This window comes from Monopterus albus, unplaced genomic scaffold (assembly GCF_001952655.1).
Source record: "Monopterus albus unplaced genomic scaffold, M_albus_1.0 scaffold18.1, whole genome shotgun sequence".
NCBI classification, from domain to species: domain Eukaryota; kingdom Metazoa; phylum Chordata; class Actinopteri; order Synbranchiformes; family Synbranchidae; genus Monopterus; species Monopterus albus.
This window is the reverse complement of record NW_018127898.1, coordinates 5,865,637-5,883,555: the sequence shown is the minus strand read 5'-3', so window position 1 is coordinate 5,883,555 and position 17,919 is coordinate 5,865,637. Positions and strand designations below refer to the sequence as shown.

General features: G+C 40.7%; 1 protein-coding gene across 2 annotated transcripts in view; it reads left to right on the top strand.

Moving 5' to 3' along the window:
- suclg2 (succinate-CoA ligase GDP-forming subunit beta) overlaps positions 1 to 17,919 on the top strand; it is a 94,597-nt gene that overhangs the window by 20,765 nt on the left and 55,913 nt on the right. For both annotated transcript variants that reach the window (XM_020593159.1, XM_020593160.1), the window contains exon 2: positions 963 to 1,104. In XM_020593159.1, coding sequence (XP_020448815.1) covers positions 963 to 1,104 — 142 coding nt within the window. The remainder of the gene's footprint in view (positions 1 to 962; positions 1,105 to 17,919) is intronic.

The window sequence follows — 17,919 nt, the reverse complement described above, 5'->3', positions numbered from 1 at the left end:
TAATAATGGAGGTATGTGCAAAGAACATATGTTACAGTGATATCTTAACAATATCACTAGATATCATCCATCCATCCATTATTTATACCACTTATCCTGAACAGGGTCGTGGGGAGCTGCAGCCAATCCCAGCTGACATTGGCGGGGGTACACCCTGGACGGGTCCACAAGATGTCATTATCTATAATATTATAATGTGAACATGTGCTCCTTATGTCCATACAGATGTCCTTGAATAACTAATGTCTTGTGCAGCCGTAACAGTGGATAACAGCTTAGGTGAGTTTAACTTGACTTAGTCAGCAGCATAATGCAGTGCAGTCCAGATGCTATTATGTTAGGTGAATCCTCACTGGTTAAGGAAATACACACATCGAAGCATCATTTACATGCTGAACCATAATTTACCTCACAATCTCTGTTTTCCCTTTTACTTTAATGGCCTTTCTCTTCTTCACAACTCCCTGAAGATCTTTCCTGTGAAAACATTTGCATGCCCACTCACTCATACACACATGCACAGAGTGGTGTGCGCTGGTGCGGACGGATTCTTTTAACGCAGCCTGTGTCTCTCAGTCGCATTAAAAAGCCAATTTCTTTTTAATAGCAACAACAGCTGGAGCTGACAGGGCTTTTGTCTGCTGATGGAGCAAACAGTTTCTGAGCTGTCCTGCAGCTCAGACCCAGCTGCCTGCCTCATTACAGGAAAAGGAGAGAGAGTGAGATTGTAGAAGGGGGCAGAGGAGAAAGGATGTGCACTCCGAGGCAGGTGTTAGACATGTTTTGGTGCTGTATAATGTAAAACCCCTCAGCAAAGAGTGTGCAGGCTATGTAAGATGTTGAGCTGAAGAGGAAAATTGTTATCATTTGGCATGATGGAGCCATCAAGATGGGTACCTTAGAGCACTGTGTTAACTTACAAGTCACCCATAGTCATTCTGCCACCCTCTTTCCATTTCCTCTGCACCTGGTTGAATCCCAGGAGATGGCTGAATCTGCAAGAGTACCAAAGCAAGAAGCTGATGCAAGAGAGTGGCGTGGCTGTCCAGCGCTTTTATGTGGCCGACACAGCCTCTGAGGCCCTGGAAGCTGCAAAGAGACTCAGTGAGTAGGGGGTTTCACACAGACTAGCACACACACACACCTTTCTCTGCAGAGGAAGGTGCAACCTTTCTTATAGGTACAAATAAACTGACAGCATCTTAGTGGTACCATCTATTATGATTAAATGGGTTCTGGATTTTGTGGTGCCATGTTAACTGCACTGTATGCATCAAGCAACACATGAAGCCTGTTGAAATGCAGAGGAAATTGGGTTTACTTATGGAGCACCTGGCCACATTGTTTCCCTGGGCAAATATTCTCATGCTGTATAAATTTACGCACAAGCTAATTCTTTATTACATTAGTGTTGCTTTTGAGTTAGTTTTAGATTTTTGAAAACTGTGCTTTGGATGTAATTGTGGTGTAATTACAGTGCTGTTCAGTGTAAAACCTTGACAGTCGTAGTTGTTCCGCATTGCTTTTCGGCCCTGCTGCTGGATGTACAACCGGCTGTGCTTAATCAAGGCTGAAGTTTCATCACATTTAATCTTGTCTGTATGTTGTTTGCTTATATGGCAAAGCCTGTGTTTTTTTGGCCTGGGTGGTTATGCCTGTTCGGTTTTTCATCACGGCTCTCATCTACGCTTATTTGTTTCAAAACCTCTCTCATTCAGTTCCTCATGCTTTGCATGCTTTTTTGTTTTAATTTGCTTATTTGTTATCCTTTGTTAATTTGGGTTTTTGCCCCCAAAGTCTTGCATGAAGCCATGTAAGGAAATGGCTGAAAGTTTACTCTTGTAGCACAAATACATTGTACTTGCATGAAGAAAGATGATTTAACTCACATTTGTATACACCCACTTATAACTTTCTCTTCCATCCCCTACATTTCTTGTTTTACTTTCTTCCCACACACACCAAACTGCCCACCACATACAGTGTATATTTCCACCCTCAGCTTTATATTTTATTCAGTGTCCTCCTCGACTGCAGCAGAGGCTTTCTGATAGTGCATCCAGGTTGGTTGTCAGCCAGCAAGGTGCCACTCTTACTGCTGCCTTTGGGCTCCAGTGCCTGGGGCACTGCTTTCTTTGGCCCTGGTTACAATGCAAACATAGACAAACTGAACTGGAGGAAGAGCCTATACATTTTCATGACAGCACCTATATTGTTTAGTAGGGGAAGAAATGGATAGAGGGCTTGGGACCGAAGAGTTAGGAGGGAACAGACAGCTTAATCAAGCCCACATTAGGCTCAAGGGTTGATTTGCTTAACTCTGTGCTTTTTCATTGCAGCTATAGCATTTTCCATAGTTATGACCTCATTATTATTAAAAGTGGCAATACTGTACATGCATGGATTATTTTATTATGTGTCTTGGGACTTTTCTGTGTTGAACTGCAAAATATGTGCAGTGGCAAAGGAACTTTATACAAGTGTTGACTGGAGGTGATTTATCACTGCAGATAGTTGGTGTAATTGTATACTTGTGCTTCAGAAAAATGTGTTTTAAACCCTGTATTAGAACACTTATATTTTGTTTTGCACTCAGTTGCAATGAAATGGACAAGACATGATAAATAGCCAAACACGAGGTGTTAATTAGCAGCAGTGCATTGAAATGAACTCTTCTGTGACTGTGACCACTTACATTATGACTATTAGTGAATTTCCAGCTGAGCTGAAAAAGGGCCGACATATTTTAGCAGCTTGGTTTAGTAAATCAACCCCTGGGTTCCCACAGTGTACTTAAGAGCTGCTTTATCCTCTCAGCTTCATTTATGCATTAAGCTTTGGTCAGTGTCCTTGTACATGTGTATATTTCTCACTGTTGCTGTAAAGCATGTCAGGGAGCATCTCCTAGCACAATGTATCTGTGTACGGGCCGTGCTAGGTCATACATGAATAGGACTGAGAGTGAGAGAAAAAGGGAGCTCAGTAACCTCATTAGTTAAGATCTGTTGTGCTGAAATGCAAACTGAGACTGCCAAGCTCCTACTCCCGGAGGGGGAGGGGGTAGGTGGGTGTGAAGCCAACCCTGGATGGAGTTCTGCTTCATGCCTTTCTACTGTACACGACTTTATGGCTGTGTACAGGGGATGCAGATGGTCAGGGTATCTGTACTGACCGGGAGCCACTGAAATGGATTTCTGTGTGGTGCCGATATCCTCCTGTGAGCCCCTGATTTCCTGCATATACAATAGAATGAACCAGTTAAGCATGGAAGCACAGACACAGACGAATGACATGAATAGGGTAGCTTTCCCATATAAGCAAGCAAACACATACGTCCACTCAAGCATGCAAACCAACCAGTATTTTCATTTCAGCTACACTCACTTAACCATAAAGTGGTTAAGTTGACAGTTCAATTGCAGCTGTGCTATGTAGAAACTCCCCTCACTCCTGTCATGTACTGTGGACTCGACTGGCTTGTGAAAAGTGGACACAGAATGATCGAATACCACTGAGGACAAATAACTTTCTCATTGTAAATCAAAACATAAAATAAATATTTGACACGGACCATTGAATCCCTCTAACTTGAATGACAGCTCTTAGGGGACAGTTCACCCTGTGGCAGATGGGTGACTCACAACCAGCTAATGGCTCATGGAAAGTAGCCTTTGATTTCTGTGGCCCCTTGCTGAGTGAGTCATGTGGGGAGTTATCAGAAAGCCCAAAGTTGTTGTAACGTGTGTTTCGCTGGGATACTGAGAGAATGGCCACTAACTCTTGCTGTCTGTCCAAAACCAGTGACCCAGATCCACAAGTCTCAAGCTTTTGATTCGAGCGTGTGTGTGATAGACAAAGCACCAAACTATAGTTCTGAAAAATAAACTGCTGGACCTTGAATGTAAGTAACATATATTGAGTATTTAAATGTTTTCATTCAAAATGTTAAGTATCAGAATGCTAATTGCTGTCACACAAGAGATTTTATCCATTAATTTTGTCTGGCTGCAGAATTATAATACTTATTAATTCTGCCAAAAATCTGCTACACTGTTCAGGAGTAAATGGGGTCTGAAAAATAGGTGGTTGTTTGTTTTTTTTTTTTTGAGTAATTTAACATATTTAACATTAAGGGTCTTTTATTTGCATTTGCATTTGTGCTTCATTGTGCTCAATAAACAACTAAGAACTTTAGCAAGAATATACTGTATAAAATATCTATATACATATACAGAACATCTGTATCTATAATATAAAATCCAAAATATGTGGACATTTCGCTCTGTGCGTCATCGTGCTCATGAAACAACTGGGAGTTGAGCAAGAGGCCGCTTAATTAAAAGAGCACCTCAGTTCACACACTAATTAGTGATGGTACCCATTAGTCTATAAAATGATAATGTCTTCAGATAGATGGTATAAAATGTAGTAGAGGTGTGAGTAAAGACATGTTGTCAGTTTGTTTTAATGAGTAAGATATTTGGCCCACTGTGGAGCATGAACATCTAATGATGCAGTGCATTCATTCCTGCACCGAGTTGGACAAGAGCATAGGTGACTTCCTATACATCAACTGAGAGAGTTTTGTGACATGCATATGGATTTAAGGTTATCATCTTTGCCTAATCTTTTTCTTTCCCCAAATATATTATAGACAACAATACTGTATACAGTTTAAGTTGATGCAAGACTGAATTGTCGTTTGTTAAGCAGTGTGATGAGTACACACACACACACACACACACACATATACAGTATTTGTACTTATATTTTATATCTAAGGACACTCATTGACATAATGCATTCCGTAGTCCCTTACCCTGACCCTGACCTTAACCATCAGAACTAAATGCCTAACCTTTACCCTAATACCTAACCAAAACCTAATTCTAACCTGAACATTAAGACCAAGTCTTAACCCTCAGAAAGCTTTTTCAGAAAGGACTGGCCAAAATATCCTCACTTTCCAAATATTTCCAGAAAAATAGTTTTTGCTCCTCACTATATAGCAAGTACAAGAACACACACACACACAAACACACACACACATGCAGATATATTTCTCACAAAGGCTTGGTTGCTATCTTGCAGTTTTGAGAGATCAGATCAACCCCAGTAATGAATATAGATTTTGCGTTTGCTTTTGAAGCAGATATCCAGTGCTACAGGTATGTACATTCACACGCGCGTACACATACCTGTGCCCTGCTACAGCCAAAGATAATTTGATTATGCATTCCACTTTGTGTGTCGCCACCCGCTTGACAGATGCATCTGTTGAGCAAATCTTGATAGATTTTCAGTCTGAATTCTAAATCAAAACCGCATTTTCCTTTCCCTTCCTTGCTGTGAGAGCCCTGCATGTCTGCTGTGCCTTACGCCTTCCCCAGCAATCATTCATCGACAAAGCAGCAATGCAAAAAAAGCCCATTGCTTTCGATTCAATCTGTATCTTCATACATGTTGAGCCTGCGTGATGAATGGGAACAACACATAGGCTACTCCTGCATATGTATATCTCTATCAGATGACTCTGGAATATGCTCTCCCTCTTTACTGTTGTTAGCTTCCTGGCTTTTCATTTATAGATTCTGTTGTGATTGTATTTTTCTATTTTTATTATGTCTTGTTTTGACTTTTTAAACTTAATTTCTCACACACATCTTCTTTGTGCTTAGCACATCCTCACTGCCAGAATGACAGTTAATAGAGGTAGGGATGATTTTAATTTTTTTTTTCCACTCACCTATGAATATTCATTGTAAACAGAGCACTTTTTATGCTGGGCTATCTACTCTCCCGTGTCCTTATTAGTGCAATAGTTAGTTTGATATGTTGGCTTACTGAATAAAAGTGAGCTGTCTTGGTATTGGCCAACCTTTTGATGAAGCAGGTGTATGTGTTTACAGGGATACAGATTTGGTTGTGCTCTTTGTTATGGTGTGTGAAGGAGAGGGAAAGAAAGATGTTGTGTTAGATGTGCAGCTTAAAAACCTGACCTCTTTAAGTGAGGCTTAATGAAAATCATTTTTAACTGAAACAAAACCATCCACACATTAAGAATAAGTGTCTCTCAGTTAATTCGCGTCTCCTTTAATTATCCAACATCCATTTCCTGATTTGCTGTTACGTGAGCTATAGTTAGATTTGTGGTATAGTGTCAGTTTCCACAGTCAGAATAAGGTAAACCAATGTATTCACTGATTTCTTCTGTATAACCCTATGTATAAGCTCCAGATCAAAGTCATGGTCTCCCTTAGGGTTCCATGTTCTATGTTAGCAGTTAATGCTAGCGTGGCTTGGTGTCTGCATGGCCAGCATGATGTTAATACACTGCAGGTGTAATTTATTAGATGGTTTGGTTGGGTGCTTCTGATGTTGAGCACCAGATCTGATTGCATACAGCCGTTTCATTGTCATATCTGGCAAGCTGTTGCGGAAGACTAATTCTATGTGGTAAAGATGATGGCCAACTATAAACAAAGACTGAACCTAGGTTACAAAGGCATCTGTAGGATCCACTCATCTCAGAAACACATTTCTGTGCTGACATGCTTGAAAGCACTCAGATACTGTATGTAGTCGATTGAAGTAAACAGCTTTACTGGCCATGCTATATACAGCATAGTGGTGGTTTGTTTTTCCACAAAGGAGAGAGACTCTTTTTTTTTTTTTTGGTTTTTGAGGATCTTCAACGGCCCTTAAAGTCAAGTGAATGTGGCTCACACTGTGCCTCAGATGATGTGTAAATAAAAGTAGCACAAAAGTGTATTTTCAGGTGATTGTTTTCAGCCAGCTCATTTACTCGTCTGCTCTTTGTGGCAGCTCAGACCCCCTCTATGCCTCTGGCCTGTGATCTGCAAATTTTGACAAATGTCACTATAAGTCAGGAGGAAGCATCTTTCCACACAAAATGGGCTTAAATTGTATTGTTCTGTGTTTGCTTCAGTGTTAATGGCAGTCCTCACAGGGAGACTTGACTATGGGTTAGTTTTAGGTACAGTGCATTAATTAAATCCACTGCAGAGTAAATAACTGAAGTATAAAAAAGAAGTATATCCCTAGAAAAGATTAATCTCTCCTTGGTGGTGATGCATCACAGTGGCTTATTAATGAAGTCACATGCCAAGATATTTGCATTATGCATACACTCGTGCTTGGGAGTTTTTGTTTGTTTGTTTGTTTTTGTTTAGTTTTATTTTTTCTTGTGATATCAGTGGTTCCGCTTTCTTTGGCAGAGTGCAGGGAAGCATTTACACCTCCAACTGGGCCTGATGCTCTTGTATGAGATCATCTGGAGTGTACCATATGCTTCTCCACCAACCCAACACGCTGCCTAGCCTGTACCATCTGTCGTAAAAATGCTCCTTCTCACCATGGGCATCACTGCAAGCCATTCAGAGGTCTTCCTTATTAATGTGTGACGTTTGCATCTCACCTAAGTCCTCCCTCATACTCCCGTCTTGCCCATGGGCCAATCAGGGTGCTCTGCTAGGCTTTCTCACTGCCTTTCTTTGGATGGGCAACTGGAAGGCCCCCATTTGTTTTGGATGGTGTCGTTTTTGAGCTGTGATGTCTCATACTATTTCACTCTAAACTTACCCTTAGTTGGTAGTTTATTAGGTACACCTAGCTACAACTAATGCACTCTAATACAACAGCCCTGTAATAAATCCTCCTCTGTGAAGGTTCTGATTTGTAGTTTTCGTTCAGATTACTTTAGAGATTTGACTGTAATTTCAGATGATGCAGTTTGTGGTGTTTGTCCTCATTCATAGCAATAAGCTTAGGCTAACAGAAACACCTTGCTGTATAAAACGGTGCAGTTTACCAGCACCGCAGACAGCTGCTTCTAAAATGAACATACAGTTAAGTCAACAACTCTTTAAAGCAGTTTGAACAAAGCTGAACATTATCACCTTCATAAAGGAAAGATTTATTACAGGACTGTTGTATTAGAGTGGATTAGTTGTAGCTAGGTGCACCTAATAAACTTCTGTGTGTATTTTGTAATGAATATGTATTGTACGACTCACAGTTTTTATTTGGAACTGGAACTGCTGTTTGAGCATGGGGGGGAATCAAATATTCATCTGTAATGATCTGCTCAGATTCAAAATTCACACTGTAAGCACAAATAGTTGTGCCTTCTACTCCAGCGAGGGACTTTTGTTCTGATCTATTACAAGCCCTATTGCTGTATCAGTAAACTGGTATATTGTTGTGCCTTTATTCATGCAACATGGAAGCTGTAACAGGTCGTGCTGACCTGATAGTCACTCTGATGTCATATGTGAAGTGTTTTGGATTCAACTCCACAGATGGGAAAAGTCATGGACAACAGTGAGGCTGTTTATTACTGTAGTGTATAAAAAGTCAGATATCTTACTGTAACATCTGTAACGTCACCCCAAGAATACATTTAAAGTTTTCTGTTAGCACGTCATTCGAGTAGAGCTCCAGCAATGAGTCTATATGTTGTTTGACTGATGGAAAACTATGATCATCGATTAACTGCTCAATACTAATATTTTCTTGTTCCTGATTTTGGGCTGTTAGTTCAACAAAAAGAGACATTTCAAGATGCTACCAGCAAATACACTCTATAGCTTTGCATGATACATACAATTAAAAAAAACAAAAACAAATACAAGACAGCAGCTGTTTGATATTAATAATGATGATATAACTGATATAAATGATTTGTACTGCATGTTTATTTTATTCTTTCACAGTTTCTTGCCTCTAAACATTTGGTTGTTAATGTCCCTTTCATGGATGCACCTAAGCATCGCTCGTGCTTCAGTTCCTCTTTTATGCCATTTTGTCCCAACCTGTGCTCCAGTGACAAGAGCCATTATATGGATAATAATAGCCCTAAATTGCATGTTTTATTAAGACCATTCTGTGCTTCACGGAGCAGTGAATTGGTATGAAGTAATGCTTTGATATTTCTTTCTCTTTTGTTTTCCCTCTGTGTGCCTTTTCTCTGATTTCATTCTTATTCGGGTCCAATTATTGCCTACCTGGATTTGGATAACAGTGTTTTATAAGGCTTACTATAAGTCTTTTCTTAGCAAATTCTATTTTGTTCAATTCTGTATGCGATACCAATCCTATACCACTGAGGGCTAAGAAAATGTTTGGACAAACTAGCACTTTATACCATTTTAAGTGGAGAAAATGAAGGCCACTGCACAGTATGGACAGATGGGACCCACTTTCTTTTCAAGTAGGATCAGACAAAATTCTTACTGTCAAACATGGTTAAAACATGGAGCATGGCCAGCCCTCTCCTTACTGTGCATCCTCTCTCTGCTCATTCATACTGTGCCCAGTTGAGTCGCCTTGTGCACTTCCACACTTCAAGTGCCTTTTAAGACCACTTTCATCTTCCCCTTTCAGAAAATGAGGTAGAGTCTCTGGTGAAAAGCTCTGACAGTAGCAGTTAGTGCTGAGTAAAGTTGGCTCAGTCACGGCCCTTTCACTTCTGCCTTTGTCTGAAGTGGTGATGGGTAAAACGACCCTCTTAGAGCTTTGTGCATCTGTGTGCATATGTACAGCCAGAGCCCTTGTTGTGTCATCGTCTCGTTGGCCTCCTGAACAGAAACCACTGAAGTAGTTGCTCACCTATCGAGGCAACTGATCTTACAATGGGTTCTTGAACTTCAATAGAATATGCATCCTAAGTCATAATATTCTACGTATTCACTCTTAAGGATCTTGTCCTGTGTTTTTCAGAAGGCACATTCTCTCTGTGCCAACAAAGATTTTAGAGTTAAGAATCGGATCCTTCTAGTTATTCTTTCAGCATTTGGTGAAAACACAATCCATCAGATTAAGTAAGATTGCTTCCAGTTGTTATTTCAATGTTACAGATACACATTCAATCAACATTTACTGCAGGTAGGTTACTATTGATTGGACCTGATTGTGCTTGGATTGAGGCCAGTGCATGAAATATATAGACTGCTGTACGTGGATAGGCTGTAGGCTACTTGTTGGCTCCATTTTAGGCTCGGACCTATAATTCCTTAAGGTTAAGGCCATAACTCAGGCAGTAGTTTGGCTCCAAACGCACTCACACCTGAGCTTGTTTTGTGAAAAAGATGAAACACTAAATAGGCTATTTCTCTAGCTCTGTTTCTCTGATACTGACCATGCGCCCCACAGTGCACGCTCCACTGCACAGATGAGTGTTTGTGTTTTGCCCAACAGCACATCGATAGCATGAGTGGTTCACAGAGACACAGTTCAATGTCTCAGATCATCAGACTGACAGCTATAAGATGCACAATCAGCAGCAGAACCAGACTTCACATCTAACATGAGTAAGTGATGTTGTGATTTAAGCAAGACTGTCTGTAGGCTACTTGTGAGTGCCTGCTGTAGGCCTACATGGCAGAGGCAGAGTACGGGATAGGCAAAAGCTTGGTTAGTGCCAACTTGCAAAGCTTTATAACCAAATTCTACTTTCAATCTGAGAAAACCCGGTTGTCTCCTGTGGTCCAATTATATTTTAAGTCACAAATGCTTATCACATCATGTGATCCTGCTAGCTGTCATCGATTCCTCACCTGAAGAACCATCTCCCTAGCAATTAGCCAATACAACATCTCAAAGATCAGGGGATGTGATCTCACTTGACAAATATTAAGATACGGCAGCTAGAATATACTAGTAAAGAGGTCAAGAAATAAATTAGCATTGACCAACATCATCTCCAAATAGAACAGCAGGGTTGGCACTGCCTGTTTATACCATATACCGGTACATATTGAGCGTGGCTGTTTCCTTGCACGTCACACACTGCTTTTTTGTTTACAGTCTTAAACCAGTTCACTTAAACTGCTAGCCATCATGTTAAATTGAATTTCTAAATTAAATCTTTTAACGGTTCTTGGACTGCTTTTGTACTAATCTTGTGCGTTTCTTATATGACATCAGTTTTGGCAAACATCCTTTTTTTTCCTCTCTCTCCAGTGGTGAACTAGTAACATGTCTGACAACACAGTTTCTCTCAACACGTGAGCCTTCATGTGAAAAAAGGCTTGTGTTTGGATTTGATTGGGTCATTTCTCTAGTTTGTGGCTTCCAGTTTCATTAAGATGACTCCTTTGAACGCTGCTGACATTTGGCCATTGTGTGTATGACCACGTCAAACTCAGTACATAGTAAGAGCTCTGTCTTTGTGTCAGCTTTACTCTGCAAATGTGCAGTTTGCAAAATCACATTGTTGCTGCTTGTTTGTTCATGTGGAATATTTGGCTATTATTGTTGAAGCTTGTATACATTTATGAGACTGATCTGTTCTGTGCACACTAATAAAAGTAATTCACTTGACAAATTTACAACCATTAACCATGCTGCTGCTGTTTACAGTACGTGGCCGGAGTTTGAAGCAAGTATTACGTTATTAACTTCTACGTAAATGGATTGAGATTCATTTACATAACTATTAACTGGTAATGTCAAGTCAAAACAACATTGCTCTTTCTTCTGCATGTTCCACACATTCTGACCTTTCCCTCATCGTTTATTTCTAGACACTCAGTTTTTTTTCCTGTCATTCTCTTTTTGCATTAGTCTGTTGTTGCTCTCTCCTGCTTATCCACTATGGTGTTTACTCCGTCTTTATTGTGAATGCTTAACACCCCTAAATTTATGCCTCAGCCTCCTGTAAAATGAATGTAGTACCACAGCAGTACCTCTGTGTCCTCCCTTGCCCCTTATGTTCATATTCTTTGGGAAATAAATGAGTGCACGGAGTTAGCTGGAAAGAGCTGCAGGTAATCTGTGGCTCAGCACCCCACTTCCTGCAGGGCTTCTGCTGATGGACAGAACAGCTTTCATCCCTTCAGAAGGCTGGCCTGTCACACAGGAAGACAGATGTTAGTCTGTAGTTTTGCTGTCTCCACTACCTGCCAAGATAACATACCCGATGAGGAGCTGAGATGGGGAGGGGCCAGTTTGAAACAGAAGGTTATTAATGTCGGAGCAGTGACCTTCTGACAGGCGCTGCACCAGTGTCACTGCGAAACATATTATAGATCGGGAGATAACTGCAAACACTTGCATACATGAGTATTTTGAGAATCTGCAAAAACACCCTAAAGCATAGAGATAATTCAGTAGCAGACACAGTCACACATTTCTTTAGCCTCTCCAAGGACCTGTTGTCATCCCATACATTACCTGGCTCTTAGGTATCTTGTTTGGTAAGAAAAAGTCATGCATCTGAAATTGTCTTTCCAGCTATAAATAGGTTTTACAGGGCAAAGTGACCTATCTCTCAGAGCTGATTTCTCTAAGCAGCTTAGCGTTTCCATCTCCTCATTACACACCCTAACCTATTCATGTTGTGCCTGAGACATGGAATTGCTTCTCACACATCCGGTCTATCACATTAATATGATAGTAATGTGCCATTAGAACTGAACATGTAGCCTATTATTTGTTATCCGGGTACTTTACATACTTGTCTGTATTTTTGTGCTGGTTTGAGCTGGAGTTGAGAGTTATGTTTGGTTTGGAAATAGAAATTATAATAGTGGAGGCAAACGTATAAACAACATTATGCTTTCTGATATGGAGCTCCAGCTGTTAGTTGCTCTTCATTACTCAGTGGAATGGTGTTGCGTGTAAGCCTCTTGCCCACCAGTGCAGCAGCAGTACATAGATGTTAGTTGCTTAGTTTTGTTGTCTGCTGTTGTTCATACTGAACTCATGAAAACTATTCAGTCAGTAACGAGAAGTGAGAAGCTTGTTTGACTTTTGTAGACTCTTAGTTGTGTAACTATAGTTAGTATCTTTTCATAATGTGATTTTCATACAGGTAAATGTCTTCCCTCAGGCTTTGAGTCAGATGATTCTCCCTGCTAGTGGTCATTTAGCACCTGTCGTTCCACAGCAGCATTATTATTACCGTCACCCCTCTGGTTGTATGGCAATGAAAACCTGTCAGCCAGGGGTTTGAACTGCACCTCTGTGTCACTGAGAGGAGACCACAGCCATCTCAGAATGTCATTAGAAGTGTTGTCTATGTCTGAAAGCCAGGTGGACTTGTCCTCTAATGAGGACTCAGCCGTCATGCAAACAGTGACTGGAAGAGGTGTCACACACAGGTGCCACTGTCGGTCTGGGACGCTGATATTCTCCATCATTAGAGGCAGAGATGGACATGGGGACGGTGGGCTTAACCAGACAAGACACTGAGATGGTAATGATATATGTAGTTGTAGCAAAGTGGTAAAAATTTTGTTATGTCTGCTTGTGTGTCCCTTGGTACACAATTCCCAACTTTTGGTGTTGGAGACATACCAGTAGCAAGAGGGCTTTGTGGAACATAAAATTTATGAGTGTTTGACTTTTCAACCTCTCCTGAACAGGCAAACATATTTAGCTTTAAGAATGACGTCATATGTGAAGGTAGATGAAAAACTAAAGGGTTTATGTTCCTATCTCTCCTCTTGATTTGCCGGCCTTTACTGCATGAATAGAGAGCCGTATTCTGTCTGACCTTTTCGTAGCCTGGCATGACTGGAAATGGTAAACATTTTTGGAAAGCTGAACTTGTTCAAGACAATATTAGTTTTACCACTGTGGTTATACACGGTCATCACACAAGGAGTCTAAACATTAAAGAGGACCTGTTCCATTTGCTGGCCCTGCCTGTGCCAAAGTGTAATTTAAAACATAATATGTTGGCAGTGCTATTACACTGAGCATTGTACAGAAATAAGTGTTGGTTTAACTTGACTTCTTTGCACACATTGTGTCACTGCAATGTCACCAAAAAACACAGGCTCTATGGGCTCTTTATTTTGTATGCATTAGTTCTGGAGCCGGTTATTTTTGATGCTCTACCTGACTGCTACAACTGCCATGGCTGCCGTGACTACATATGGCCTAATTTCAGAGACCGGGCGGGAGGGGCAAGGAGGAGGGGATACTGCTTGAGTTTGTTTTAACTCTCACTTTGCCCTTAATGGTCGAAAATTAGAGGGATAGGTTGGCTAATGCAGTTTTAACACACAGCAGGGAGTTGCATTTTTCACAGGCTAATGTGAACTTATTGTCACCCTGCGTCATACTGGCCTGGTTCCATTATGTGCTGATATCACAAGACCGCTTCTGCCTTGACAAGAAATATAGTCAGATGTTGTGGCACAAGATCTTGTCACACCCCTAGTTTTAAGTCATTAATAACCTGCATTTCCTATGGTACTTTTTGCCACAGTAGGTTACAAGTTAATTGTTCCCAGTATCACTGAGCCATGGATGTGACGCAGCAAAAAGCTCTGTGATGAAAAGCTTATAGCTGATCCAGTAACTTTCTGTAGCAATCAATATGCAGTTGACAACACAATTGAGGTTATTTAAAGATGTTCATGTGCCTCTAGACGGAAGCAAATGGATGCACAGATTGTTGTTCATTCTACTTATAGCACTAGAATACCCCTGAAGTATGAATCATGTCAGATGCTGAAAACAATTTCCAAACAATACTTGGAGAAAGAATAATTATGAATAGATTGTTTTAATTGTATCGTAGACTGGCATGTCAGACAGGCATGTTTGTTCTGCCTGTTTGTCAGTAATCAACACTCACCTGCATCACAACCAGGAGGTGTAGTGTCATGATGAGAACAGATGCTAAAGGCTGAAGTTGCTGAAAGGTTTTTGTTTTTTCTTCTTTGTAGTTTTAATGGCATTTATCTATAGGAACGTTCAGGCTCTCTGTGGTTTGATTTGATTGTAGCTGTGTGTGTGCTGTGTTTGTTTTCTCTTCTTTCCCAAGAGTATGATTATTCTTTTCCATTTTGCTGCCACATGACTTTCATTATGGCACATATGTACACTGGGGAAGACCACCCTGATCTTTTTCTCTCTCCGTGCAGATGGTAGCTATGTCTTACTCTCTTTGGATTGGCGCATAGCCTAGATCTGTCCCTTACCAGCCAGAATCCCCCTCATGGCGCAGCCTCGAAGGCTTAATTAAATATCAGACCAAAGCTGACTCTGCTGCTGGCCACCTATGGGCTGTATGGCCAGAATACACAGAGAGAAAGAAGGTGAAAGAGACATTTATTGTAGAAGTAACATCCTCTTTGCCAGCTGCTGTTACTGGCAAGTAGACTGGGAGTTGATTTGTACCCATTACTGGGAAATGAGTAAGGCCTGAGGATGACGACTGCATATCTCCGATTACATGTGATGTGATTGGAGATGTTGGGCAGTGTTAATCTCCTCCCCAGTGTCCCCAAGTTACAGCGAACAAATGGAGATGAAAATCTTTCACTGCATCTTAACAGTGGGCTATGTATGATACAAACGGAATTGGAGATCTGATTATACGATGGCACCTACCCAAGGAGAGCCTTTTTATTCAGCTAATAACCCTACCACTTCTAACATTTCTAATTATTGTGGCTGCAACAAATAAAGCAATGATTTGTTATGTATTTAGAATATCTATACACAATGCACTTTGCTTTCATTCATGTAAGGAAGCATCTTAGTTGGCATGTCTGAGAGAATGAGCTAAGAATGTGATCTTTGTCACCCATCATTAGCGTAAGCTCTCAGTTTTAGTATTGCATTTTTCCAGTGTATGAACTCTTTGAGCTCTGACTTTCCAACAGTGCTCGCTGACTTTTCTACTGATTAACTTCAGACACATGCCCTTCTCTCACCTTGGTCATCACAGCGTTTGGGTTGAAAATGAAAGCATGACTCTGACTTTACGTACTACTCCCCCCCCTTGCACTCATTAGGGGCCAACCTTTGTCTGTGTGTTAGAGGCCATCTCATGTCTGTCATATTACCAGGTAATGGTCATCCTGCTCTTTACCATGCACCGTGTTTACTGTGATCTTTGAGGACATCATTATTCTCTCCAAGTATGTCCACAGAGTGTGATGTTTTCAAAGATAAACAGAGAATTTGGTGAGATTTTTTTTTCCAGTGAAAATCACAGTCTTGGAGTCTTTCGATGTGAATATGTTTTATCACAATATATGTTCTGTTCTTCCTCTTTTCTAAAGTTTTGTCTTATCAGCACATTGCTCCTTTGGTAACCACTCATAATTGCTGATATTGCTACATTATCTTGTGTGATGCATAATAAGCAGGTTTGTCATCAATTACTAGTGCAGCAAGAATGAACACCTGCCTCGTTCTCGCTCCATTACCTTCCTTAGTACATTACATGCCTTTTAATATATTCAATCTATCTTCACTTTAAAAACCATATCTTGCTTTTTTTTTACAGTCCTCATGAGTGTGGCAATCCTCTAACCTTTCTTCACTCCTCATACAATGCAATCTTCCTATCGGACTACAGCTCTGTTCTTCCACTTGTTTTTCTTCATTTCCTTTGTGCCGTTCCTCTCTGCTGCACATGCCCGCAGGACACACTATTTCATTTTGCTTTGAACTCTTTTTAATTTTGTGCAGTAGCAGTTTTTTATTAACATATTTATTCATTCATGACTCCTCTCAAAGCCCTTTGCATGTTGGCACACCTTTATTCTCTCATTCTCTTTCTGTCTCTCTGTCCACTTTCTGCTCTTGATTCTCCACAGAGAACAGGCCTTGCTAATGCAGAGTTTAATCCCTGCCACCCTGTCTGAGGCTGTTTTCTTAGGGTCCTTTTCTTACTACAGGGTCAGTGAGCACAGCTCTTTCGGTTCACAAGCTCCTGTCTAAATCTTTTCCAGCATACTCCTACTAGAGTTTTTTTTTTTTTTAACACAGTCAGAGGAGGAGCTAGTCTCCAGCCCCCAAGGTCAAAGTGTCTTTCTAGCCCTCGGATGGCAGATCATCCCCTTTCACTCTTCCTACCACCCACTTCCCACCTTGATGGCAGCCACCTGTCAATGGCTGAACTCCCTCCCACCTAGATAATAATAACCGAGCCAGAGGCCATCTTTCATCAAGTGTCTGCGCTCCATTTGAAGAGACAGAGATTGCGGGAAGGATGCTGAATAGACAGTGGAGGGGCCTCCTCCTCCAAATGTGTGATTTCTTCCAAGGTGGTAGTGACAGCAAAGGGAATGCAGGGAAAACAATGGTTTCATTTGAATGTGTGTGTGTACATTCAATAAGCAAATGTAGCTGCAACACTTCTTTAAAGACAAGCTGGAGTAAGAATATCTCAGTAATGACTGCAACATAAAAACAATGACATCAATAGAAACCACATCTCATCTGCAGCAGTTTGATGTCTAAAAACAGCCCAATAACAAATAGTCTAAAACCTGTGTTTAAACCATGTCTGACAGGTTCATGTGTGTGTGTGTGGGTGTGGGTGTGTGTGACAGAGTGTGTCTACGCTCATTAAAAATGTCAGTTAAAAAGCATAGCACTTTATCAAAACAGCTGAGAGGGAGAAAAACACCTCATTTAGTACAGACCACTTAAATTTATCAATAAACACTGCCTCATTTTCTTAATTTTTTTTCATCTCATCGCAAGTGTGACTATTGTCTAGATGAGACAAAAATTCACTCTGGACCTTTCACCTCAGTGTTTCTAATCTCGCATAGTTCAGTCGAGGTTGTGCGCACAAAGTTTTTCTGAAAACTACAGAGAACAGACCCGTAATGGCCATTTGTCAAGCTGCCGAATGTAGGTCCCACTTTCACTATTCACTGGCAGAATCCACTGATGTATAGTGATGTTACAGGGACAATGGTGTATTGTTGCTCTTGCAAAATAAAAGCATGAGAAAGATTTGAAATTTTACAATCCATTAGTCTATAAAGCATCTTTACTTTTGACCTCACAAATATTGAACTAAAATATAAGTGGATTTTGACCAGCGCTCGGTTCAGAAGCCTGCATCTGTAATGGTATGGGGTTGCATGAGTGCGTGTGGCATGGGCAGCTTACACATCTGGAAAGGCACCATCAATG